Raw genomic sequence first — 25,666 nt, 5'->3', positions numbered from 1 at the left:
GATTGGTAATTACACATTCCTAGAAAAAACTATATATATCGTATATAACACATTGTGACCAATAAACAACGGAAATTAAATTTGCATAATAATTCACAGAATGCACTTTTTGAATGCGAAGGTACCAATGTTGAATTAAAAATATATTGTATAGTATATTAAACCATAGTCCATAGACTTCATCTATATCGTGCCTTTTGTTCCCTCGTGCTTATAACACTCCATTAATTTATTTATTTGCATCAAGCTATACCTTTCTGTCTCTGTTCATATGATTATTATTGTTTCATTCTCCCTCTCTGCCTTTGAAATTCCAAATTAAATGATATAATAATAATCAATAGTATAATCTTTTTGTCCTTGCTCGATAAAAGCATTGCGGAAATATGTATATTATAATCTTGCTTCTTCTATTGTTAGGATTATTTTAATTTTGTTGCTCATGTTCATAAAATGTATACAACTATGAGGTCATGAAAGCATGGTGATTAAGTTATAAAGGTAATGATGAAAAAAATGGTGGTTCCAATGCTCGAGGTTGTTAATTTTAGGAGTAATATTTATGGTTATCCTTAATTTACCTTTTTGAATATTCCACTTTTTTCTTCATTTTTTTTTTTCCAATGTATCTGTACTGTGTTAGAATTACGGGTTATACCCAGATTTCACACAAACAACAATTGATTAATATAAAAATAAAAATTTACGTACAGTTATTTTTATGTAAAGTTAATATTTAAAAATTATTAAATAATTTTTTCAACGATTCTCGACTATTAGTTTCACAAAAATATAATTACACATGAGTTTTACTCTAATATAAAAGTAATAAGATACTATGATATGGTATTGGAGAAGATGATAACATCTTATGAATGAGTAAAAGGACTTAATGGTAATTTTGTATTATTATTGAACAAATTAATACTTTTAACTTTTTTTTTATTTATCAATGTAAGTTGGCATAGATGGATGAGAGTCTGTGTCCCTTAACCGTTTCTTCCCGATTCGATACTCACTGGAGGATGGGAATGGAGCTTGCTTGCTTGGGAGGATCGTCCACTTTGCCTCTGCAGTACCCAAAGAATTAGTCATTGGGCTTCCAGCCTAATAGATACCCTGATGCAAACAAAAAAAAAACTTTTTTCTTTAATTTGAAGAGCTGTGTTTCAAGATCGGAATGTGTAAAAAATTAGGGTAAAATTGCATTTAAGTTGTCCCAAGTTAGGGGTTGGAAATTGAGATAATGATATATTAAGAGGGAATGAATCCAAAATAGCTTAAAAATCACAACTCATTAAGAAAAATATTTCACTTTCTAGTAGCCAAAAAACTTTTACCAATTATAGGGATTTCATTCTTTTGTAACTAATTAAATGAAAATCTAATAGAGAAAGCAATTAACCTCGAGCCTACAATCAATTTATAGTCAATGGATAATTTCTAATTCTCTAAAAAAGTCACAAATAAATCTCTGAAAATTTACATTTTGAACAGATTAATTTAAAAATAAAAAATATTAATAAAGTCTTCTACAATAATAAATATGTACATATTAGTTTAAATTAAAAATTTTTATATTAATAATAAGAGTTAATTTAAAAATAATATATCCACAATTATTATGGCAAAAAATTTTATTGATATTTAAAAAAAAAAATTAATTTGTAATGTATATTAAGTCTTGTGACTAAAAATGCTATTAGTATTAGATGGTGGTTCATTATGGATGTCTTTCATATGATAAGTCAAGCCCAAAACAAATCCACTTATTAAATCACTAGAGATATGGATTACATCATTAATGGAGTATACTAAATGACAAGCCCAAATGATACTTTCGTGTTCATAATTTTCAGCCCAAAAGGGAGTGGCAAAAATAATATTAATTTTGAAACTCATATTTTTATTTTATAAATCTAATACATTTCAATAATTTTTTTACTCTAAATAAAAATTAAAAAACAGACACTTATTTGAGAAAATTTTTTTTTTTGAAACAAAGGAGCTTAACACAAACGTAAAGCAATAAGCAAGAACACAAAAAAAAAAAACACTTGTTAAAGCCGCCTAGTAATATCTCAGAGCGAATATGTATCCTAATGTCATATCCGTCATTGTCATCAACAACAAAAGGGATCTTCATACCTCCACTCCTTGTAATTAGAAAGCGTCATGTTGATCATGTCTTCAACACTCTTACCTTTATTTTGAAACAACCTCCTATTCCTATCCAGCCAGACGTTTCAAATAATGACAAAGCAATTTATGAACCACTTATTGTGCTCCTCTTTCCTAGTTGTAGCACCTGTCCAACTTTAAAAATGTTCCTTCAAAGTACCCCGAACGGATCATTGTCTGCCAAAATCAGATAGTCAAGTACACCACACTTGCCAAGTAAATTCACAACTAAGAAACAAATGGTGAACATATTCAACATCCTTATTACATAATACACACACGTTCTCATCCTGATTAACAATTTCGAGTCGACACAATATTTCCTTCGTGTTCACCCTGCCTATCAAAACAAATTAGGCAAATAGCTCCACTCTTAGAGGAACTAAGTCTTTCCAAATAGTCTTCGTGAAGCTATAGCTTGCTACCTCTTCCGAGAGTGTTTCCACCTGTAAGACCTGCACAAATGAGTTAGTAGAAAATATGTCTTGCTTGTCAAACTTCCAAACAACTCTGTCCTCTCTGTCACTAGCTAGTTTAATTGGTCTCAAAGTATCATGTAATTGATTCACAAGTTCCAACTCCCATTGAAAAAGCTCACGCCTCCATTGGAAGTTCCAAATCCACTCTAACCCATCCCAGAACCTACAAGTCCCTATACAGATCTTTTTTGGTCTGGAACCGAGAAGAGCCTTGGAAACCTGTCTTTTAAAGGACCACCACTTAACCATACATCTTCCCAAAAATGAGTTTTCCTGCCATCACCAATCTCCATCGACAAGCCAGTTATCATCTTATCTCTTATATGTTGCTCCTTGATCTGTAACTGGCAAATATCCTTCCACAAATCCCCTCTAGTAGGTAATGTCTGGGAAGCTAACAACTTAGTAGGAGAGAGATTATTACAAGAGCAAACCACCTTCTTCTACAAAGTCATATCATTCCTTCCATCCTCTTTACTCTATAAGAACCTTCTCTGTAACGAAATCAATTTCTCCGCAACAGCTTTTGGTATCTTATATAGGCTTAAATAATATGCCGGCAGACTACTTAATACTACTTTGATGAGCACCAGTTTTTCCGCTTTGTTGAGTATCTTTGATTTCCATAAGTTGAGTTTCTCTTCCACTTTGTCTATAACTGGCTTCCAAGTCTTGACTAACCTTGGATTAGCTCCTAAGGGGATTCCAAGGTATCTAACCAGAAGAGTAGCCTCCTTGCACCTCAATAAGCTGCACATTCTTCGAACCCACTGTTGGTCACATTTTATTGAGATCAAGCTGGATTTGTCAAAGTTGATACCTAGCCCCGACATCACCTTAAAACTACGTTGAAGCCTCTTGTAGTTTTTAATAGTCTCCTCCTCTGACAGACAGAACAACACAGTGTCATCGGCAAACTGGAGATGTGACAATTCTATATTGTCTCTCCCGACGAATAATGGAGATATCCGTCTGTTCCTAACTGCCTCTCCAATCATTCTATCTAGGACATCAACAACAAGTACAAACAAGAATGGAGATAGAGGATCACCTTGTCTCAGACCTTTTTCCATCTTGAACGGCTTTGTTGGTGACCCATTTATCAATACCGACATAGAAGTTGTGTTGACACACTCCATAACCCACTCCCTCCACCTTTGCCCGAAACCCATCTTCTGCAGAACAATGTCCACAAAACTCCACTTTACCCTATCGTATGCCTTTTGAAAGTCTATCTTGATTATTGTCGCTTCCTTCTTCCTCATTTTAAGCCAATGTACCGTTTCACATGCAATAAGAGCCCCATCATATATTTTCTGACCCTTGACAAACACACTCTGAGTCTCTCCAACCGGGCCTGACATAACTGATCTCATCCTCCTAACCAATACCTTCGAAATAATTTTATACACACAACCAACCATACTAATTGGTCGGAGGTCCTTGATCTCCTTAATCCCTATGAACTTTGGTGCCAAAGCAACCCATGTGATATTAGAGTCTGTCGATAACCTGAACGTCTGAAAGAACCCTAACACAACTGCCGTGAACTCAGTTCCAATTTCATCCCAATATTTCTTAATGAAATATATTTTGTACCCATCACTTCCTGGTGCTCTAGTTGATTCACAATCCCACACTGTCTCTCTGATCTCCTCAACCGACGACAACAACTCTAGAGCCACATCATCTTCTTCAGCTATCATATCCAATTATCCACCAGTCCATCCCTAAAACCCACCATAGGAGACTTCTCTTGATGATACAATTTCCTGCAAAACTCACAGATAACAATTTTTATTCTTGATTGACTTCTTACCAGCCTTCCATCAATTATCAAAGCATCAATTTTGTTATTCCTTCTTCTGGTTGAAGCTATATTGTGAAAATACCTGGTATTTTTGTTCATATCCTTCGCAAGTCATGATTGTGACATCTGTTTTCAATTCTTTCCTCATGTACTACTTCTCACAACAAGTTACTAGCGCCTTCCTTCTTGCTTCCACTATTCCATCACATACCCCATTACTTATTATGTCATCTATCTTCTTGATCTCTTCCTCAAACTTCATAATTTTCTTATCCATGTCATCAAAGTTGTCTCTGTGTCATCTCCCTAAAGGAATCGTCAAGGCCTTCAATTTGTCTGTGAAGTGCATGTCCCCTAAACCCCTCAATTCCTCTTTAACCATTTTTAGAAAATCTTTATGTGTAAACTATGAGTCTAGGCTTCGGAAAGGTCTTGGTCCACACTTTAACCTTGTATCTTCCACTATCATCGGGCAGTCATCTGACAAGCTCCTTGACCCTCCTCTCAAGGAAACTTCTAGGAACTCCTTAACCAATTTCAGACTAACTAAAACTCTATCAATCCGACTGCATGAACAACCTCTGAACCAGGTAAATTTTCGGTCATTGAACGGCAAGTCCATCAAATACATTTTTTATATCCACTTTTTAAATTCTTTATATTTATTATATTACTTTTGGTCTCTTTTTACTAATTGTAAATGTGAAAAAAAATTAATATTTCATAAATATTCACATATATAATAAAGTTATCATGGGCCAAAAAAGTTTACAAAAAAAAGGCGACTTATTTATGAACGAAATGAATATTATCTAACAATGTCTATAACAATTAAGCGAATTATTAACCATCTTCAAAGCTAACTAGTAGAAATTCAAACTTTATGTGCTTGGAGAACTTTTTAAGAATGCATGCAACATGTGAAAAATTAATATATAGTACTAATATTGAATATAACGCCCCATTTCATTCAAAATTATTAAATGGACGGTTACCCCAAAATGAAATTCCAAAATCATAAAGATTCATGGACGGTGTTTACTAAAATCAAAAGAAAACTATTAATTAATTAATAGTACCTAATGCGTTTAAACTTTTAAAAAAACATTTCAAACATTAAACTACTTAAAAAAGGTATTCAAAATCATCTAAAAATTGAAGGGAGAATGTTCTTATAGTGGTGGAAATTAAATTACAAATGAAGTTCAGTTGAATACACATTCAGTTAAAGAATATGTATATACAATAAAATAAAATTCTCGTAATAAAATGTTTTGGTTTTTAATTAGTGTTTAAGGAACTTATTTACTAACAAATTCTAAAATGAAAGTAGTACTAAAATGTGCAAATGGTAAGAGGGGTCCATTTTTATATGCAACTTAAGAGTATGATGAAATGCATAAAATTCTACTGATAAAATCATAGTATTAAACTAATTTGGGTTAGTCGAATAAACAACTTACTCATTCACTTAAATAAGTACAGAAGATTTGAATCTTACTTTGTGTATGCAAACAGACTCTTAAATAAAATTCATATTCGCGACGGATTAGTCTTACTTCCATCGAGCTTAAGAGTATGATGAAATGCATAAAATTCCACAGATAAAATCATAGTATTAAACTAATTTTGATAAAATCATTGTATTAAACTAATTTGGATTGGTCGAGTAAGCAGCTTACTCATTCACTTAAATAAGTACAGAAGATTTAAATCTTATTTTGTATATGCAGACCGACCCTTAAATAAAACTCATATTCGCGACGGATTAGTCTTACCCCATCGAGCTAGGAAATATCGTAGAAAAAAAAGTCATAATATTAATGTTGTCCTTGCTCACCACTACTAACAAAAACATGTGGATTATACTGTTCAATCGTGGGTTTTGATAATTCAAGATTCCAATTAACACAACACCATATTAAGAGGTTTTGGTCGCTTATGACTTTGGAAAAAATGAATCACACAATTTTGGATTTGTTTCTTTATTTATATAAGATAAGGCTCATGTTTTAAATACATTGGGAGAATTATAAACCATTAAAAGAAATTGGAATAAAATGGACGGAAGAAGAATAAAAATCATGCTCTGAAAATGGCATTTGCCTTTTCCCCAATGTGGGTGCAACTGTTGAACACCTTGAATTGGTATGAACCATGAAACATGAATCATTCTAAAAGGATTAATAATAATATTAATAACAAATCAGTATAATTTATTTTTTTTAACTAGTAATTAATCAGTTATATTTAAAACTTTTTGTTAAAAATATAATATTAGACTAAAACTATTAGTATACCGACTAAAAATAATAATTAATATAAATTAAAATTATGTGTATTCATAAGAGTAACCGAAAAAGAGTTTCTATAATTATATGTATATTTTATATTGAGAACTAGTTAGATAATTTTTTTTAATAGTCAAATTAGTTCGTAAAAAATGACCGGTTCTTTAAATTTGTCATTAAAATATTTTAGCAATTAAATTAGTCTTTGAAAAATTATAAATTAATTATTTTTGTTCTTCAGTCACTTAATTAGCATATTTTGCCAATGATTGATGATTAACTCACATCATACATAACACCTAGCATATTCAATTAGACACTGAACAAATATATTTATACAAATTTATCAATTTAGTGTCGTTATGTTATATTAGATAACTAGGACGGATTAGAGTTTATATAATTAAAAAATAGACTAAATTAATAGATTTTTATAAATATATTTATTTTTTGTTTAGTGTCCAATTAGATATGTTAAGTATCATATATGTTACTAGTTAATGTTTTATATCATAAATGATCGACAAAAATTATTAATCGAGTGACGAAAAGATACAAATGATTAATTTGTAATATTTAAAGGATTAATTTAATTAATAAAATTTTTCAAAAAAAAATTGAAAAATGACTCCATTTTTAGCTACTAATTTCACCATTAACCCCCTTTTTAAGTAAAATGGTTATAATTTTTTATATCTAAACTATTAGTGACCTTATACATAGGGAAGGTTATCAGGTGTACCGAGAACACCGGTGTTCCAGTTGTTTTAACCGTTGATCTTAATTATAAAAAATATATATAATATATATTAATTAAAATCAACGGTTAAAACAACTGGAACACCGATATTCCTCGGTACACCTGATAATTTTCCTATACATAGTCAAATCATACATTCATTATTCATGAATGCTGAAAGTAACGCCCAAAAAAGGGGACAAACAAACGGAAAAATTTCAAGTGTATCGGAGAATATATACCGGTGTTTCAGTTATTTTAACCGTTGATTTCAATTAATATATATTATATATATTTTTTATAATTCAGATCAACCGTTAAAACAACTGGAACACCGGTGTTCCAGATACACCTGAAACTCTTCCCAAACTATAAGCAACTTTTACTTGCCTAACAAAACAACTTTGCCATCAACAAAAGTACCACTCACTCAAATCCTCATTTGCCCAACTTGTTTATCTTTTTTTAAAATATTACTAATATACCCTTCTTTTTTCCCCTTCATACCACATAGGACTTGAACAAAGAACCATGTTTCATGTGGCTACTTTGAAATCTTGCACCATTCAATTGAATGCCATTTTTTGCTTGTGACTTTGAGAGGGTAGCTTCACATCAGTGGCCAATCCAATTGCTTGTAAGAACCTAACCACATACCAAGTCATGTCCAATTGCCACCACTCTAAGCCATGTCTAGCTGAATACTCAAATGCATGGTGGTTATTGTGCCAACCTTCACCAAATGCAAGCAATGCCACCCACCTAATCAAATAACATGTAAAATTAGCACAATAATTAAGGATAAAGTACCCTAATATCCATGAGATTTAGGTGATATTATACACAATACCCCTCATTTTGTTCAATCAAATTATAAGCTTATAACATAGTTGAAAGATTGAAAATAGAAATACCAATTGTTTCTGGATAAGTCCTTGGTGTTCCATGATTGATTCCCCCATACATGGCAAGCTGAATTTACCAACCAAGTTATGTGGTACACCCAAACAATCCTCACACCCTGTGTTCATGTAACCAATTCATGCATAAGCTTCAAGTAAATACTCCCTATATCTACAAAGTTTAAGTAGATAACATATATATAAAACTCAGGTGCAGTTAACTTCACGTAAAGTTGATAGTTGAGAGCGGTTAAATGATTTAACTGATGTGACTAAATTTTCATCTAACGGCTCTCAGTTATCAACTTAACGTGAAGTTACTGCACCTTGAGTTTCCACCATATAACAAATGAATTGAAAATGGAAAGTATATGATTGATTTTACTTCTTTACTTCACAACTTTTTGAATGTATAAAATAAGATATTGCCAACTTGACATTGCATTCCAAAATTGACCTCATTTTAATTTGTCATATATCTATTCAAATAAGTGATATTAAAGAAAATTATGTTACCATTCCCCAAACAAGAAAAGGAAATCCTCCAATGGCATAAAGAAGAGCTCCCAAAGCAAGTGGATGAACAATGTAACTACTTCTTATAAACCTATAAAAAGATTGTTTCTCTAAATCACCAACATTGTTTGTCTCCCCACACTGCAAACATATACATTCAACAACAATAAAATTTATGTACTATTGAATTAACATGTGGGAAATTAACAAAAAGACAGAGAAATAGGAAAATAGTTGAAATTACTCAAATGAATGGAATTCCTATAATACCCTTTCTATGATAGAATTTGTATCAAATAGCCAACTCATATGGCTGAACCAGAATCCTTCAGTGGGGCTATGAGGGTCTCTCTCTGAATCACAGAATTGGTGATGGTACCTATGAGTGCTAACCCAATCAATTGGGTTACCCTGAAAAAAAAAATCATTTTTCTTCTTCAATTCAGTCCCAAGCATTTATAAAAATATGTATTTGAGTGAAATTAAAAATAATGATGAATTAGAAGAAAAAGAATTGCACCTGAAGAGCAAGAACTCCACAATAGGCAAATGTATATTCAAGCCATTTGGGAAGCTTGAAGCTCCTATGAGAAAGGTTTCTATGGAAAGAGAGTGTGATACCAAATAGACCAGTCACAACATACAAAGCCAAAGCAACACAAAGAGCATGGAAATTGAATTGAAATGGTGCAAAGAGACTAAGAACATGCATGGCAAGAACAACACCAGCAGTTCCAACATCCAATGAGTTCCATTTCCTTCCAAATAACACTTTCCTCTCTCTCTCCACAACCACATCAGATAGCAGAATCCTTCTCTGATTCCTCAATGGCCCTTGCTCTTGTTGTTCTTGTTCTGGTGGCACCAAAGGTTCTGAGGAAAATGCAGCATTTGCTGCTGTTATTGGCTTCTTGTTATTGTTATAGGTAATAAAGTTGTGATTTTGAAGAGTGAATTTTCTTGGGTTTGAGTTAAAGTTACAAACTTTAATGGTTTTAACATTGTTTGTGAAGGATCCAAGACCAATCACAGTTTTGTTCAACCTTGGAATTGCACAGTGAACAGTGGTAATTTGGTTAAGAAGAGGGTGTTTAGGCTGTGATGTGATCAGAGCCATGAAGGGAAAAAAAAAATGACCCTTTTTGTTAAAAGACCCTTGTTTTTGTTAAAATGAAAAACAATGAATAAGGCCTTAAAAAATTGTACTATTTTGTGGGTGGAGAATAGGAGAATCTTGGGTTTGGGTTTTTAAGAGGGTTTTATGTTGTTGGGGTTTGATTTTGGTGATTGTGATGTGGCAAGTGACCCACAATTTGTGGTGGAAGTCACTTGTGGGGAAAATGGAGTTTTAATTTAACTAGTTAATTAATTAATTTTTCATGAAAATTGTGGCATGAAGTTATAAAGCAAGTGGGAGAAAAAAAAGGAGAAAGAAAGTATAGGAGGATAAGGCAATCCTTGAAGTTTATTGGCCTATGAATGGGATTTCCCTAAAGTAATAAGGTCCAGATATTTTCATTGCTTAGATAACCCTTTTGTTTTCTTTTGTTTTTTGTTTTTTGTTTTATCCTCATTACTACTACAACTTCTGATGTTTTCTTTTAAATTGGTGTTATTTATTTATAATGGAAAAAAGACTAATTACAAGATTCATTTCTATTTTATTTTCCAAAATTTTGGTTTAATAGGGTGTTATAGTTGTGTCTTACCATTTGCCACTTCTCACTTTCCCACACGCAAACTTAAAAAATATCTCTTTGCTATTAAAATATCTTACTATATGATATATGATGATTTAGTTATACTTTGCATCATCATTCTTTCTAACCTCAAAGAGAAAGAGGGTGGTGGAGAAGTAAAGCAAATTTGAAGGCACAAAAAGAGTGTGAGTGATTTGATTCAATGATGGCTGCAACAACAAATGTATCAATGTTTGGTTATTCCACGCAACCTTGTGTTTCTCCTACCACCATTCAAAACACGCTTGGTTAGTCTTCTAATACGCGTTTATTTCATTTTAGTTATGTAATTTTAAGAATCAATTAAAACGCCACATGTTTAGTTATGTTTAGTTTAGTTTAGCTTTTGATTATAATGATCATTATATAATTCTGGAAACTCAGGAGCAACCAACTTCACGTGAAGTTATAACTGAAAGTCGTTAGATGAAAATTTAATCAAATCAGTCAAATCATTTAACGGTTTTTAACTATCAATTACACATGAAGCTGACTGCGCTTGAATTTTTACCTTAAGTCCGAAGACTTTTAGAAGATATAAACACTATAGATTTTGTGTCAAGTTTCTCCACCAAAGTAGGAACTATAACAGATTATCATTACATTGAAATTGAATTCACATGAACTTTGATATGAGGCTAAGATATGTTATGTGCTAATAATCTTCACCAACAACCTTATTATATGACTCATGGCAATTATTTTACTTAAACTGGTAAAAAGGTGATGATTCTATATTTATAGTCAGTATTTTCATTCATAATGTTTATAGAGTTATAATATATAGAAAATCACATATAAAATACACAAATTTCATAAGAACCTTCATGTTTAAGAATCCTTTGTTTATTTCATAAGTGGAAATGTGAATTCTTTGTAACAGAATGTGTATGAGATGATCTAAATCAGTGTAACATTTGTGATGCAGCCAATAATTTTCTCAATGTTTCACTACCAAGATGTTACCCCATGAAGAAGAGAAATGTGAAAGCAAGTAAAAGGATTAGTGCTGCTGCTGCTGCTGTTGCAACAACTCCAAATCAGGAAATTCAGGAGTATGAATTCTCACTGAAATAACATTTTCTATTTTGGTTTTGATTCAGATTAATTTCAACTATAATTTTATTTTATTTTAACTTTTTTAGGTACAAGCTTCCATCATGGGCCATGTTTGAACTTGGGAGGGCACCTGTATATTGGAAAACCATGAATGGCCTCCCTCCAACTTCAGTATGTGTAACATACGGTGAAAACTCAGGTGCAGTCGACTTCACGTGAAGTTAATAGCCGAGAGCTGTTAGATAAAAATTTAGTCAAATCAGTCAAATCATCCAAAGACTCTCAATTATCAACTCCACGTGAAGTCGACTGCACCTGAGTTTCCACCATAACATACACTATCACATTGTATTATAACTAATTCTGAATTATTACATTTCAGTGAAATAGTTTAACTTTTTATTTTTTTATTTCTTTCAGGGAGAAAAGCTAAAGCTTTTTTACAATCCAGCAGCAGCTCAACTTGCACCTAATGAAGAATTTGGAGTTGCTTTTAATGGTACTAGTTTTTTACCAAGTATTTAGTTGTCACTGCATTTTTGAATAAATAGTCCACATAGATAAATTTCCATTTTTCTTTTTTTTTCTCTTCTTCCAATTTTATGTAAAAATTTTCAGGAGGTTTTAATCAGCCAATTATGTGTGGTGGTGAGCCAAGGGCTATGCTAAGAAAAGACAGAGGCAAAGCTGATAGGCCAATTTATACCATCCAAATATGCATTCCTAAGCATGGTAAATTTATTTTAGAGAAAAGGACGAATAGGTCCTGACCTTTTGTTCCGCGAACATTTTCGTCCCTAACCATTGAAAAATACTTTTAAGTTTCTGACCTTCACAAAACTTGGACGGATCAGTCTCTGACGGAGGCATTTGGACGGAGGGACTGATCCGTCCAAGTTTTGTGAAGGTCAGAGACTTAAAAATATTTTTCAATGGTCAGGGACAAAAATGTCCGCAGGACAAAAGGTCAGGGATCTATTTGTCATTTTCTCTTTATTTTATTTCTCTCAAAATGGAAGTGTACACTCTTGAGAAAAACCATTTAGATTGCATTGTGGTGTTGTTAACTTGTTATTGTTCTCTTGTGTATAGCTTTGAACTTGATCTTCTCATTCACAAATGGAGTGGACTGGGATGGTCCATATAGGTTGCAGTTTCAAGTTCCCAAAGGTTTTCAGAACAAGCCAATTGAATTCTTTAATGAGGTAATAATAATAATCATAATTCTTTATTTTTTATTGTGAGATTGTAAATGGTTAAAAACTCCTACATAAGTAAAAATTAAATTAAATAATTGTTGTCCGGATATATGATTACACAAACCATATTCTAGTAAAATTGGGTAATAGAAGACACGAAATTATTGTTAACCCTCTCATTCTAAACTTGTAATTTTTCACCGTGGAGACGTAACTGTGTAGGACTCTCGACTCCAACACTTAAATTAAGATAAATTGCGAGAATTTCTAAGTTAGAAGTCATAATAAGCAAAAAGAAAGAGCAATTCTAGTAGATAAGTGAAAATCTACTCGACTATATTATTAAATTTATCAATTCACTTCTTGATAACTTATCATTAGAAGGGGTAGCTACACATATAGTGTTTAACTTGCTATTATGATAATTTAGTTAACATGATCTTAAATGGGTTATGTTAGGTACTTTGTTGAACAATGGGCCCTAAAATTGGCCAAATTCAAATAAAACACACTACATTCCAAATTACTCACTTAAATCTTAATATTAGAATAACCATCTGCACACTTAATGAATTGAACATTTGATATATTTATTGTTCACATTGTTTAATATTTTCATTTTCTACCTATACTATACTTTTCTGTATTTAATTTGTGACTTTGGTGTAGGGATTGGCAGAGGAACTGAGTAAAGATGGAGCATGTGAGAAAGCAATATTCCCAGACACAAGTGTAGTCATGACCAGATGTGCTATAACTGGTAACTTATCGTTAGAAGGGGTAAGTGCAAAGACATTATAGCATCTTCATTTGATTTATATATGTAATTGATTGCTAAACCTTTTTGATTAAGTATATAATTTCACAATGCAGGGTGATAGATGCAATCTAGATCTTGTTCCAGGGTGCACAGATCCTAACTCAATAGAGTTCAACCCACTAGCCACTTTTGATGATGGAACATGCCCAATTGATGCTGATTCTGATCCTGAGGATTAGAATTGTATATATATACATTTTATTATATTTAAGAAAAAAATTTAAATATACCTAAAATACTGATCTTTTAGTAATTTTAACCGCTAATTTTAATTAATATATATTATATATATTTTTTATAATTAAAATTAACGGTTAAAGTTACTAGAACATTGGTATTTCAGATACACTTAAAAGTCTTGTTTAATACATATTATTGTTGATTTGAATACTCAAGTATATATAAAAGTTCTGTATATTCCAATTCTACTCTGCACTGAAAAAATGGCAATACATAACTGCCCCATCAACCTTAGATAGTAATGAGTGTAAAATCTTGCAAGTTTAGGTCTATTATTTCTCTTTCTGAAAATGAAGTGTTTATACTTATATAGCATGCATGTAATGATGTGAAGAATAGTATAAATAAATATATAGAAATGTACTATTACAAACCATTAAAATAGTACTATGTTATGTTTGTTTATATATGCAATTTCGTGGGAAAAAAAGTGATTTTATATAAAATAATTATTTTTTTTTATTTCTTAAAAAAAAACAATTTAAGTGACAATTATTATGAATAAAATGCAATAAATGCTAACCATATTAATTTATTGAATACAAGGACATTCCAAAGTCAAATAGAGGCTGCAGGTCCATTAATGTTTTGGTTGGTGCTTATAAGGCTACATAACTGCTTACCCCTTTGATAATGTTGGGACTTCAACACAAGTCAATTTTATCAATTCAATTCAATTAATTTAGAGAAGAAAAAAATGGTTTAGAATTCTATAAGGGTTTAATTTCTCTTTTCCATTTTAAGTGGGAAAAATGTTTGTCATTAGAAAAGATTTCCAACCTACTAGTTGGCAATTTTTGAAAGGTATTATTTATTACGCCATCAAGATTTTCATATCCGTCAATGAATTGTGAGTTATACTAAAAAAAATGTATAAAAAATGAAGAGAAAAGGATAAATAGATCCCTAATCTTTTGTCCTGTGATATTTTCGTCTTTGACTATTGAAAAATATTTTTAAGTCCCTGACCTTTACAAAATTTGGACGAATCAGTCCCTGACGGAGGTATTTGGACAGATCAGTCCCTGACGGAGGCATTTGGACGGAAGGACTGATCCGTCCAAATTTTGTGAAGGTCAGGAACTTAAAAATATTTTTCAATGGTCAAGGACAAAAAAGTCCGCGAGACAAAAAGTTAGGGACCCTATTTATCCTTTTCTCAAAAAGAAAAATAGAGCGGTAAAAGCAATTATAAGAAAATACCAGAGATTTGAAATAGAAAAAATAATTTAGGGGAAAAAAACATTGTAAGTAAGTGACTTATTACATGCAAACATGAAAAATATTTTCATTGGTATTGCCTTTAAAACTAATTATTTACTATTTATTGTTTTATAATTATAATTACAATAAAGTCCTGCATTAATTCCAAATCTAAATCCCAAAGGACAATATGTGTTGTTTCAATCCTGGCGTTCTACGGTTCTAGCACGCGATGAATTCAACTGCATAAATTGTCCTTATTTTCTTAACCCACCTTTGACAATTCTCACTTTTAAATATGTTACTCTTACACTTCTTGTTTTCCTCAAAATCTTCTTCTAGGTGTTTGTATATCTTATACTATTCAAATAATTCTATAATATAGCCTTCTACATTAATATTTAATTTGTCATATTAATATCTAACAAAACATATTAATGATAAAAACTAAATCAAAGACCTTTACAAAGACAAAAACAAAAAACCGAATATTTTATATGATTTATTTAAGCCTTTACCAAAATATAGATTTTTTTAAAAGGATTTTCTAATTACAAATTTAATAATTTAAATATCTCTTTAATTATATCTATAATTTGAAAAATATTTTGTAACCAAAATAAATTAACTAAAAATAGTCAGAAATTACCTTATTAGCATTCATTAATTATAAAAATAATAAGATAAATTCTGATTTTTTTTTGTCTCTCTAATATTACCGATCTACAAAATGTAAAAACAATAACGCCAATCACACCAATACTTCCAACCAACATTAAATAAATAAATTAAATAAACAAATCAACAACATTGCAATTGAGACTACATTTACTTTTTCACACACACATCCTTCCCTTTTTCTTTTCTTTGCTTTTTCTCTCCTTTTGTTTACTTTTTCCCTCTCTTCATGGAATCAAATTTCGTTTTGTATGGTTGGCAACACCATTGATATGATCACCATTGAGACTTAATAACTTGCTGTGGCTAAACTCCTCGTACTTGCCTGCAAGAGAATCAAAGAGAATCCCAGCACCAACACCAACTGCCAAATCAATGGTGTAATGGCCCCTTGTCCCTAACAACCTCACTGCTTGCAACAAATTCAGCACGTCGAACAACCACGCCAGCTCGTGCCTCTTCATTCTCCTCATGTCCAGTGACGCGATCACTGATCCGGCCACGTGGCCGGAGAAGAACAAGAAGAACGATACGTTCCCAACGGGGAAATCCACCCCGGAACCCAGAAATCCCTGAAATTCACAATGAAACAAACATACATTTTCTTTAGTAATATGAATTTAATTTTCATACAACATTAGTGTAAAGCTCTTTCCACTGTCAATGTATCAAAATTAAACTCTAGTAATTATCTACTGAAAACAAAACACATTTGGTTAGGTTATATTCTTATAGACCATAGTTTTTGAGGAAAAAGGGAAATTACCATATATATCTTAATAATGTGAATTTTCCAAACATTATTAACAAACATGCAAATTAAACAACTCAAGCTGACTTGCCAAAAGTATGAGTAGTTTTATAGTTAGAACATTTGTTTAAGTGGAAAAAAGTCATTTTCTTCAATTCTGTTTTGTTAACATGTGATTAAACTAATTTAACACAAAAATATGCCAATTCTCAAAGATCCAACTATCAATAATACTGAGCTCACCTAAACTATTTTCATTACTAATGCAAGATCAAAACATGCACTAAAATGAACATAGAGACACTGAAAACAGAAAACTCAGTTACCTGTGGCAATGGAAGCTGAGTGGAATAACCCAAAATCCCACGACATGTGAACATGAATAGTGCTGAGATTGTTGCTCTTGGTCTTCCTTCAATCAACCATGCTCCCATGATATAAATCATTTGCATTCCTACAAATACCTGAACCCACAGATTCCACAAAATTTAAACTTTTTTTCTTTCATTAATCAAAACCAGATTTTGACATCGACCCATTTACATTCACCACAAACACATTGAATCTCCTCAGATCTGAAGAGAGAGGAAGTTACCGTATTGAGGAAGGCCAAAACGGTGTTGAGATTAGGAGAATCTTGAAGCAGGTGGTGGAGTGAGCGCGTGGCGATGAACCCTAAATCAAACGGAGGAGAAGAAGGAGGAACCATTCGGAGCGTGTACTCCACGGCCATGAAGAACAGCAAGCCCACCGCGAACAAACACGGCATCCAATGGTGTGTCGCCACGTGTACAGCATCCTGCAGTCTCCACTTCAAGAACGAGGGTCGAGAGTAAGAATGGTAATGCAACGCCTTCTTCGCTGCCATCACTTTAACGCCGTTAGCTGCTGCTTCCGTTCGGTTATTACCGCCGCTCCTTCGCTTAACGGCTCCGTTAGCTAATGCTGGCGTTTGTGTCTCTGTCTTAGCTGTGGTGGCGGCTGCGGCGGCGGAATCAGCAGAGAAAGTGGGTGCACCACCGTCCATGGTGGTGAGAGAATGTGAATGATGATGAATGCATTAAGTGTGAATGGTGTATTATATAAAAATCGGTGATCGTTAAAGTGATGGTGGTGGTGGCGGAGATTCCAAAGGTTAGGTATTTGTTAGTTTGTGATTTTGTTTTTCTTCTAAATTTTGGGGTAATTGGTGTTGGTGAATTGGGGTTTTAACTTTTAAGATGATGTATCTGATTGTTTAAATGTGTAGAGAGTGTAGTTTGTGGTCGGTGAAGAGTGAAGATAGTAGGTTATTTTATTTGAGTCTTATTAATATATATTTTAAGGATTTAAAAAAAATACAAATATATATTGAACATTTGAATGTATTTGCTTGAGTGGTTGTGGAATGTACGCTTTTTTATTTTATTATGAAAAAGTAGCATATTTTACAGGTGTATGATGTCAGAAAATTATTAATTAGACGGTGCGAGTGCTTTCAGACAAATTAGACAGTCCAATTTCATAAAAAAAATTTATATAATACGGACGGTTCAATTTACTTTTTTCAAATTTTAAAACTTTTTTTTTTTACAAATCGAACCATCCAATTTATCAATGATATTTTTTTTTAATTATAACTTGCATGGTCCGATTTATATATAGCATAAATCAAAAAAGATTGCCCCTACAAATTGATTTAACACCACAATGCCCCATAAGACAGCACATCTCCAATAACAAAAAAAATGAGCCTAACCAACATAGATTAAAAGGCTTGGCCTAACTTACAAGTTAAAACTAAAAATTTAATTTATTCTCTGAAATTCTTTTAATATTTTAATTAGTGTTATTTAGAAAATTCAAAATTTCATTGAAAACGAAAGTTTGAAATTTTTTTTTTTATCTTATTTATTAAGTAACCAGTTGGGCCAAGTAGTAGTCTAAGGATAAGGATAGCGTGTTCGGTAATAGCTCCCTTAACCGCTGTGTGAATATTTTTTTTTTTTTTTTTTTTTGGTGTTTTGATGGGGCTTAACGCCCAAGAAAATTAAAAATCAATAATAAAACGAGGCAATGATACCCCTCTAGCATCATCATCTATAATGTTCCTTAGCCCTGTTGGCATCCTGTCTATGAAATGAAATCCAAGGCATGCTTGTAAACTTTCCTTCGCAAGCCAGTCGGCGCTTTTGTTTCCTTCCCTATATGTATGACAGAGTTTTACATTCTAGTCTCTTTGTATTAACTGGCTGATGCTTCTTATAATTGTTTCCGGATGATTGTCCCTTTCTTCTCTTTTGCTGAGAATTTGGAATGCAATTTTTGAATCAGTTTCTAGAATGATTTTTTTGAATCCCAAATCCCAAACTAGTTTCAATCCATGGAGAATTCCCCAAGCTTCTGCTGTGAATGCTGTTCCTTTGCCAATATTCGCCAAGAACCCCGCTACCCATCTTCCACGGCTATCCCGAATCAAGCCTCCACACCCTGCTATACGGTGCTCCTGTAAGACTGCTCCGTCAGTATTGATTTTTAGCCATCTATCGTCGGGAGGTTGCCATGCAATATTTATTTCTTTTTTCTTCTGTGCTCCTTTAAGGATATTGACTTTTTCAAAAGCATTATTGATCCTCTGCAGATATTCTTTAATCCATAAATGTGCATTGTTTGGTCTTCTAAAAGGGGGGTCAAAGATCTCCTTATTCCTCCATTTCCATAGCCACCAGCAAGTCACAACAAATTGGGACAGCCATGGCTGTGCATTAGCACCGATTTCCACTGTAAGATTCCAGCGGATCCATGCCTCGAAGGGAGCTCTATAGAAAGTGGTTATGTGAGAGGGTTTCACTAACTGCCGCCAAATTCTTGATGCTTCTGTGCAGTCCCTTAATGTGTGGAGTAGTGTTTCTGGATTATTGGGGCATCGGTGGCAGTTTGGATTTGCACCAAAGATCTTCTGTCTTCTTTCTGAGGTCATCAGCTTGTTTTGAGTTGCTAACCACATAAAACATTTTATACGCTGGGGGCCCTTCTATTTCCATATAAGATTCCAGGTTTGGTCTTGATTTTCATTTGCTTGAGAGAGTGTTTTATAAGCACTGGCTACTGTGAAGTTTCTATCTTCGGAGGGACTCCACATGATCTTGTCCTCACCTAGGCTCTCTTTCGGGGGATGGCATGCAGTAATCTTTAAAATTTTGTCTTCAGGAATGAGCTCCCTTAAAAATTCCAAGTTCCATTATCCATTTTCTAACACTGCATCAGCCACTTTCATATTGAGAAGGGAAGCGTTTATTTCCTGTACATCCTCAATAAGAGCATTTTCATGATACAACCACTTATCTCTCCATAGAGAAGTCGACTTACCATTTCCAATAGAAAACCTCAAGTTCTCTTTCATGTCTTCTTTGATCTTTATCAAATCTCTCCAAAACTTTGAGTCAGATGCCCTATTTTCCATGTTCAGGATTGAATCTTTTCCCCTTCCATATTTATTGAAAAGGACTTTCGCCCACAGTGTCTCTCTTTCGTGCATTAACCTCCATACTTGTTTCATAAAAAAGGCATCATTCATGATGTGAAGCTTTCTCATGCCTAGGCCCCCATTTGTTTTTGTTTTACAGAGAGTGTCCCATTTCACAGCATGCAGTTTTCGTGTGTTTGAGTTTTCTCCCCAAATAAATTTTCTCTGGCATTTTTTCACTTCATTGCAAATTCCAATGGGAATTTTTGTATGTAACATATCAAAATTGAGCATTGGGCTGATTACAGTTTGTGCAAGAGTGATGCGCCCTGCTAAGGATAGGCAATTGGCCTTCCATCCTTTTAATTTGCTATTTGTTCTTTCAATAATGCTTTTAAAGTCTTCCTTCTTCTTTCGTTTGTTTGTCAAGTAGGCACCTAAGTATCTTCCTAGACATGGCACTTCCTGGAAGCCGCATATCTCCTTTATGCCTACTCTTTTGCAGTTGGGGACGTTTTTAGAGAATAGAATGGATGTCTTTTCTGCATTGATTTTGAACCCCGATGCAGCTCCAAATTCGTCTAGAGTTTCAAGCACAACTTTCATTTGATTATCCGTTGCTTCCGCAAACAGCAAGAGATCATCAGCAAAGAGAAGGTGTGATATTTGAGGTCCTCTTTGTCCCGCTTTCATAGGTATCCACTTTCCCTTTGTAACGGTCTCTTCTATGAGTTGCGAGAGCTTGTCCATGGCGATGACAAAAAGGTAAGGGGACAGAGGATCCCCTTGCCTTAGTCCTCTACTTGGCTTGAACATATCAAGTTTCTCGCCGTTCCACAAGATCTTGAAGGAAACTGATGATACACACTGCATGATGATGGAAATAGTTTTTTCCGACATTCCATACTCCAAGCAACATTTTTCCAAGAAACACCAGTTCAAACGATCATAAGCTTTCTCAAAATCAATTTTGATAGCCATAAATGAATTTTTCCCCTTCATTTTTCCCATGGTATGGACCATTTCTTTTGCAATGATGATGTTGTCATGGATTAGCCGACTTGGAATGAAACTTGACTGATTCGGAGCAATTCTTTCATTCAAAGTGGGCTTTATCCTTTTGACCAGAATTTTGCTCAAACACTTATATATCACATTGCATAGGGCTATGGGTCGAAATTGAGAGACAAATTCAGGCTGGTTGATCTTGGGTATAAGTGTTAGAAGAGTTTGGTTTACTTGTTGTATTGAGGGGGGGGTCTTGCCATAGTTTCGGAATGAAAGCACAGATGGAGCATTGGAGGACCTTCCAATTTTCTTTAAAGAACAACGCAGGGTATCCGTCTTCTCCAGGCGCCTTTAGGGAACCTATGCTGTGGATAGCTTCTTCAATCTCACTTGGAATGGGCATTCTTTCTAACATCTGTTTCTGTTCTTCTTCCAATCTTTTATATTGCCAACTGCATCGAATAGTGGGGCGCTTTGGTCTTTCATCTCGGTATAGGTCAGTGAAAAAATTTGAGACTATCGATTTTACAGCTTCTACCTCTTCACACCATATACCATTATTGTTCCTCAGCTTCACTATCTTGTTCTTCCTTCTGCGCACCAGAGTTTTTGTGTGAAAATATTTAGTGTTTCTATCTCCTTCTACTAGCCACTTTTGTCTGGATTTTTGTAGCCAGAAGATCTCCTCTTGATCAAGGATTTTTTCCAATTCCTCCGAAAGGTCTTTTTCCAGCCCATCAAGAAACTTATTCCTACCATAAAGCCTGGATTTTTGTATCCCTTGAATTCTATTCAAAAGCCTCCTTTTCTTTCGAAATATGTTACCAAAAGTTTCATTATTCCATTTTTTCAGACTTTTAGTTAAATTGTTTAAGGCTACTGGAAAGTCATACTCATTATTCCAAGCACTTCTAATAACCTTTGGGAGGTCTTCATGTGTATTCCACATGGCTTCATACCTGAAAGGTCTCTCTCCTTGGATACTAGTCTCAGGTCTTGTGTGTAGCAACAAAGGGTGATGGTCTGATTGTATTCTTGGCAGCACCTCCACAAATGCATTTGAAAAATTTGTACGCCACTCTGAGTTGCATAAAGCTCGATCCAGCCTTTTATAAACTCTTTCTTGGCCTTCTCTTATTCCCCCCTTCCATGTGAATCTTGATCCTGAATAACCTACGTCTATGAGGTTGCATTTGTCAATCCAGCCTCTGAAGCGTCTACACGCATAGGCATCATTTCCCCCTCCTCCTTTCTTCTCACTTTGCTCTGCGATGTCATTGAAATCACCTATCATCAGCCATGGTAAGTTCATGTTTCTTGAGATGTTGTGCAAAAGCTCCCACATTTCTTTTCTTTGTGCTTCCTATGGACTTGCATATACAGCCGTAAGGCTCCATGTCCTCCGCTGATTGTTTTCAATTTCCATATGCACAAATTGCTTGTGGGTTGACATAACTTTGATTTTGAAATCATCGTTCTTCCAGAGGATCCAGATCCCTCCAACGAAACCGACAGCTTCTTCGACAATGGCATGATTGAATCCCATTGCCTTAATCACCTCTCTTCCTTTATTTCCGCTACATTTGGTTTCTACCAGAATAGTGAGGTCAGGTTTCTTTTGGTTTTGCAACTCCTTGAGGGTGCGAATGGTACTTTTGCTCGCTGCCCCTCTAATATTTCACATCATGATCTTCATTATATGACACAAAAGTCTTATCCAAAACTCTAAACCAAAACAAAGACACCCTAACCCAAAAGGTTGGGAAAGCAAAGAGGCTCAAGGCCTCTTAATCATCATGCATATCCTCCCTCGTTAATGAAGGAGGTACTTCTTCCTGTGCTTCTCCTTGGGCTGGTTCCCTTTCAAAAACTTCCATGGCTTCTCCTAGATCCTCTGAATTTCTGGCTCCAAAGTCTGGCGGGACTGGGTCAGGCGGTTCCTCCATGTCGCAAGCCTGTATTCCAGTGGCCTCAACCATTTCAGTGATTTGAGAGTCTTGAGTTTGGTTGTTGTTTGCCCAATTTTCTTGAAAATGAACGGCTTTGTCAGTAATGTTCATGTTAGTATCTTCTTGGGTTTGGGTTTTAGTCTTGGTTTGGGTTCTTTCTTTTCTCATGGTTTGGGCTGTTATAGGGGCAAGAGTTGGGTTGGTCTGGTTTTGGATTTCTTGCATCTTGCTATTTGTCTGTCTTGGTTTTGGGCTATTTTTGTGGGTCTGGTTATTTTCTTGTGGAATTTGGTCTTTTAGTTTTGTAATAGTATTCCTCTCTAGAGCTCCTTTATTTCTTTTGTCTTTTTCTGTGGTTTCCTTGCTTCCAACTGGATTTGTCTTATCGCTCTCATCCTTCTGTGGTATCACCACAACCTCATTTGTCTCCTTGTCTCCCTCCACTACCTCATGCTGCAGAGCTGCAAAACGAGAGGTGTGCTCCCCGTACGACAAAACTTTTTCTTTTCCTTTTTGGCCGTTACTGGTTCCCTCTCCATTTTTCAATAATTTCTTCCCCCTTGTCCTTTGGACTAGCATCCAAGGGCCAAATCCGTTATTCTCCTCTGCAATTACGCCTTTGCCCTTACTTAACTCCCCTTTTCCAATTCTGCCCCCTTCTTCTTCCTCCGTCCCTGCCTTTTCGTATCCCTTTCCTTCATTATTGTTACTGGCTTCTGGCTTTTCTTGTGACCTTAAGCTTGGGCATGAGGATTTTTCATGTCCAAAGCAGCCGCAGTTGAAACACACCATATGGAGGCCTTCGTATTCCACTAGATGAGTGATACCATTGATTTGGTATTGAGACACCAAGGGTTTGCTTAAATCTATCTCCACGCAAATTCTAGCATATTTTCCTCTGGAGATGTTTTCTGTTGTCATGTCAATCTTCATGGTCCTCCCAACAATGTTGCCAATCTTCTCCAATATTGTTCTATTGTAATACTCTATCGCAAGGCCTGGGAGACGAATCCAAGTTGCCAGTGTATCTATTGTTGCTGTGAGGGGGTTGAATTCTGGTTTCCACCATCTAATGGTTAAGTAGTGGTCAAGAATTTTCCAGGGCCCCTCCATGAGTGCAAAATCCAAGTCTTCCATATTATAGAATTTCACAAGGAAGAAATCATTTCCGAGATCGATAACGTCAATGCTGCCGTTCTTCCCCCACATTGTCTCTAGTCTTCTTTTGAGCGCCAGAAGAGAAATTCTCCTTCCCAGGAGCTTAACTATGATTGATTCCCACCATTCCTTGCAAATTTCTTTTTTCAAAGATTTGCTGATCACCAGATTGTATACCCCATTTTCAGTTTTTTCAATGCTAATTTCCTGTTCTTCGTCACTCTCCTCATCACTTTCTTCTTCCATTTTGTCCTTCTGAAAATCCTTCTCTGCTTCGTTTCCACTTTCCCCTTGTTGTGCTTTTCCTGCCCTGACAGCTTGGGCAAATGATCTCTTGCTGTTTTCTTCATTGTTGGCTCTCGTCACTCCGATTACATGAATATCTGCTTCTGCTCCTTCAGTACTCCTTTCTTCTTCCATCCAATCCTCTTTTCTGGCTACTAGTGTAGAATTTCCAATAAATTCTTCTTCTTCTGCTATCTTTCTTACCTTCTTCAAAGACCTGTGTAGCAGCTCTCCTTCCGACCTTGCGCTCAGCCTTGGCCCATGCAGTCTAGCAGCTCCCCCTCTCACAAAGCCACCTCTCATGGGGCTATCTTCGGTTATCGCAACAAACCCTAGATGATGAAGACTTTCCCTTTACACCGCTGTGTGAATATGTAGTTCACAAACATATGGATATAAAAGGCCCAAAGATCACGTCTCTAATTTTATTTTATCCAACTTGAACACAATGTATTATGGGCCCTTTGGGCCACACTGTGCCCAAAAACATATATACTATTATCCCAAGAAATTATTGTTTTCATGTTATAATTTATAGTTTGCTTTTGTTTCTAAATTTTCATGTCTTTTTGTTCAATTAGGTAGTGTTTATTTTGAGGTACTGAAATAGAGACCGAGAGACTGAGACTCAGTATCGTGTTTATTAGTTTAGAGACTGGTACTAAAATTTTTGTCTCTGTCTCTAAAATTTCAGTATTTCAGTACCTCCAAAAAGTAAGGACACAGGGGACTAAAATTTTTAGAGATGGAGAGTGGAGACTGAAACTTTAATAACATTTTATACCTAAAATACTTTCATTTCAATTAATTAATTCCAATTTTACCCTTTGTGCAAATTAAATTAGAGTTTTATTCTTATTTCAATTCCTATCTCCCATTTTGCACCAAACATAATACTGAAATTTATTTCAATTCCTGTCTCTTAGTCTTTGTCTCTCAGTCTCAGTCTTTCTGTCTCTATCTCTCCACCAAACGCTACCTTATTATCTGCAAGGTTTTGATTATTGTTCAATGATTTCGGTTATATTGAGCCTTGGCTCTAATGGCATATCTCCCCCTCAAAATGCAAATGAGAAAAAATTGTGATAAAATGTGTGAGGAATGTGTGGGTGTGTTGTGTATCTAAGATTGGAGGTTGTCCAATCTATTGGGATACCTAGGATTGGGTTGTCCAATCTACCGACAAAAAAAAAAAAAAAAAACACAAAATCAAA

At 34.4% G+C, this 25,666-nt stretch overlaps 4 protein-coding genes across 4 annotated transcripts; 1 reads left to right on the top strand and 3 right to left on the bottom strand.

The window, feature by feature from the left end:
* Positions 1-7,769: 7,769 nt before the first annotated feature.
* On the bottom strand, positions 7,770-10,289 carry LOC112775888 (palmitoyl-monogalactosyldiacylglycerol delta-7 desaturase, chloroplastic). The gene is made up of 5 exons (XM_025819784.3): positions 9,439-10,289; positions 9,189-9,329; positions 8,919-9,059; positions 8,415-8,521; positions 7,770-8,262 (listed from the first exon to the last, which is right to left on the bottom strand). Exons 1-5 carry the CDS (start codon positions 10,033-10,035, stop codon positions 8,067-8,069), a joined length of 1,182 nt encoding a protein of 393 aa, XP_025675569.1. The 5' UTR covers positions 10,036-10,289; the 3' UTR covers positions 7,770-8,066.
* Positions 10,290-10,304: 15 nt separating this feature from the next.
* Positions 10,305-14,158, top strand: LOC112775889 (protein POST-ILLUMINATION CHLOROPHYLL FLUORESCENCE INCREASE, chloroplastic). The gene is made up of 8 exons (XM_025819786.3): positions 10,305-10,905; positions 11,586-11,712; positions 11,803-11,887; positions 12,137-12,215; positions 12,335-12,448; positions 12,809-12,921; positions 13,585-13,695; positions 13,789-14,158. Exons 1-8 carry the CDS (start codon positions 10,821-10,823, stop codon positions 13,912-13,914), a joined length of 840 nt encoding a protein of 279 aa, XP_025675571.1. The 5' UTR covers positions 10,305-10,820; the 3' UTR covers positions 13,915-14,158.
* Positions 14,159-15,941: 1,783 nt separating this feature from the next.
* On the bottom strand, positions 15,942-17,981 carry LOC112775887 (phosphatidylcholine:diacylglycerol cholinephosphotransferase 1). The gene is made up of 3 exons (XM_025819783.3): positions 17,203-17,981; positions 16,934-17,071; positions 15,942-16,428 (listed from the first exon to the last, which is right to left on the bottom strand). The coding sequence occupies exons 1-3, from the start codon at positions 17,632-17,634 to the stop codon at positions 16,084-16,086; spliced, it is 915 nt and encodes a 304-aa protein (XP_025675568.1). The 5' UTR covers positions 17,635-17,981; the 3' UTR covers positions 15,942-16,083.
* A 3,263-nt stretch (positions 17,982-21,244) lies between these two features.
* Positions 21,245-22,405, bottom strand: LOC140181891 (uncharacterized). The gene has a single exon (XM_072227549.1). The coding sequence runs from the start codon at positions 22,403-22,405 to the stop codon at positions 21,245-21,247; it is 1,161 nt and encodes a 386-aa protein (XP_072083650.1).
* Positions 22,406-25,666: the final 3,261 nt, after the last annotated feature.

The sequence above is a fragment of the Arachis hypogaea genome, chromosome 19 (genome assembly GCF_003086295.3).
Source record: "Arachis hypogaea cultivar Tifrunner chromosome 19, arahy.Tifrunner.gnm2.J5K5, whole genome shotgun sequence".
NCBI classification, from domain to species: domain Eukaryota; kingdom Viridiplantae; phylum Streptophyta; class Magnoliopsida; order Fabales; family Fabaceae; genus Arachis; species Arachis hypogaea.
The sequence above is the reverse complement of the archived record's forward strand: the minus strand, read 5'-3'. Positions and strand labels throughout refer to the sequence as shown.

Bases quoted from the DNA above. Each gene is read 5' to 3' on its own strand.
- LOC112775889 (XM_025819786.3), top strand. From the start codon at position 10,821: ATGATGGCTGCAACAACAAATGTATCAATGTTTGGTTATTCCACGCAA. The intron at 12,216-12,334 runs GTACTAGTTTTT...AAAAATTTTCAG, and splicing joins ATTTGGAGTTGCTTTTAATG to GAGGTTTTAATCAGCCAATT. The intron at 12,449-12,808 runs GTAAATTTATTT...TCTTGTGTATAG, and splicing joins AATATGCATTCCTAAGCATG to CTTTGAACTTGATCTTCTCA.
- LOC112775887 (XM_025819783.3), bottom strand. From the start codon at position 17,634: ATGGACGGTGGTGCACCCACTTTCTCTGCTGATTCCGCCGCCGCAGCC. The intron at 17,072-17,202 runs GTAACTTCCTCT...CTGTGGGTTCAG, and splicing joins TTTTGGCCTTCCTCAATACG to GTATTTGTAGGAATGCAAAT. The intron at 16,429-16,933 runs GTAACTGAGTTT...TGTGAATTTCAG, and splicing joins CTCAGCTTCCATTGCCACAG to GGATTTCTGGGTTCCGGGGT.
- LOC112775888 (XM_025819784.3), bottom strand. From the start codon at position 10,035: ATGGCTCTGATCACATCACAGCCTAAACACCCTCTTCTTAACCAAATT. The intron at 9,330-9,438 runs GTGCAATTCTTT...TTTTTTTTTCAG, and splicing joins GTGGAGTTCTTGCTCTTCAG to GGTAACCCAATTGATTGGGT. The intron at 9,060-9,188 runs GTATTATAGGAA...ATATGTTTGCAG, and splicing joins CAAATTCTATCATAGAAAGG to TGTGGGGAGACAAACAATGT.
- LOC140181891 (XM_072227549.1), bottom strand. From the start codon at position 22,405: ATGTGGGAGCTTTTGCACAACATCTCAAGAAACATGAACTTACCATGG.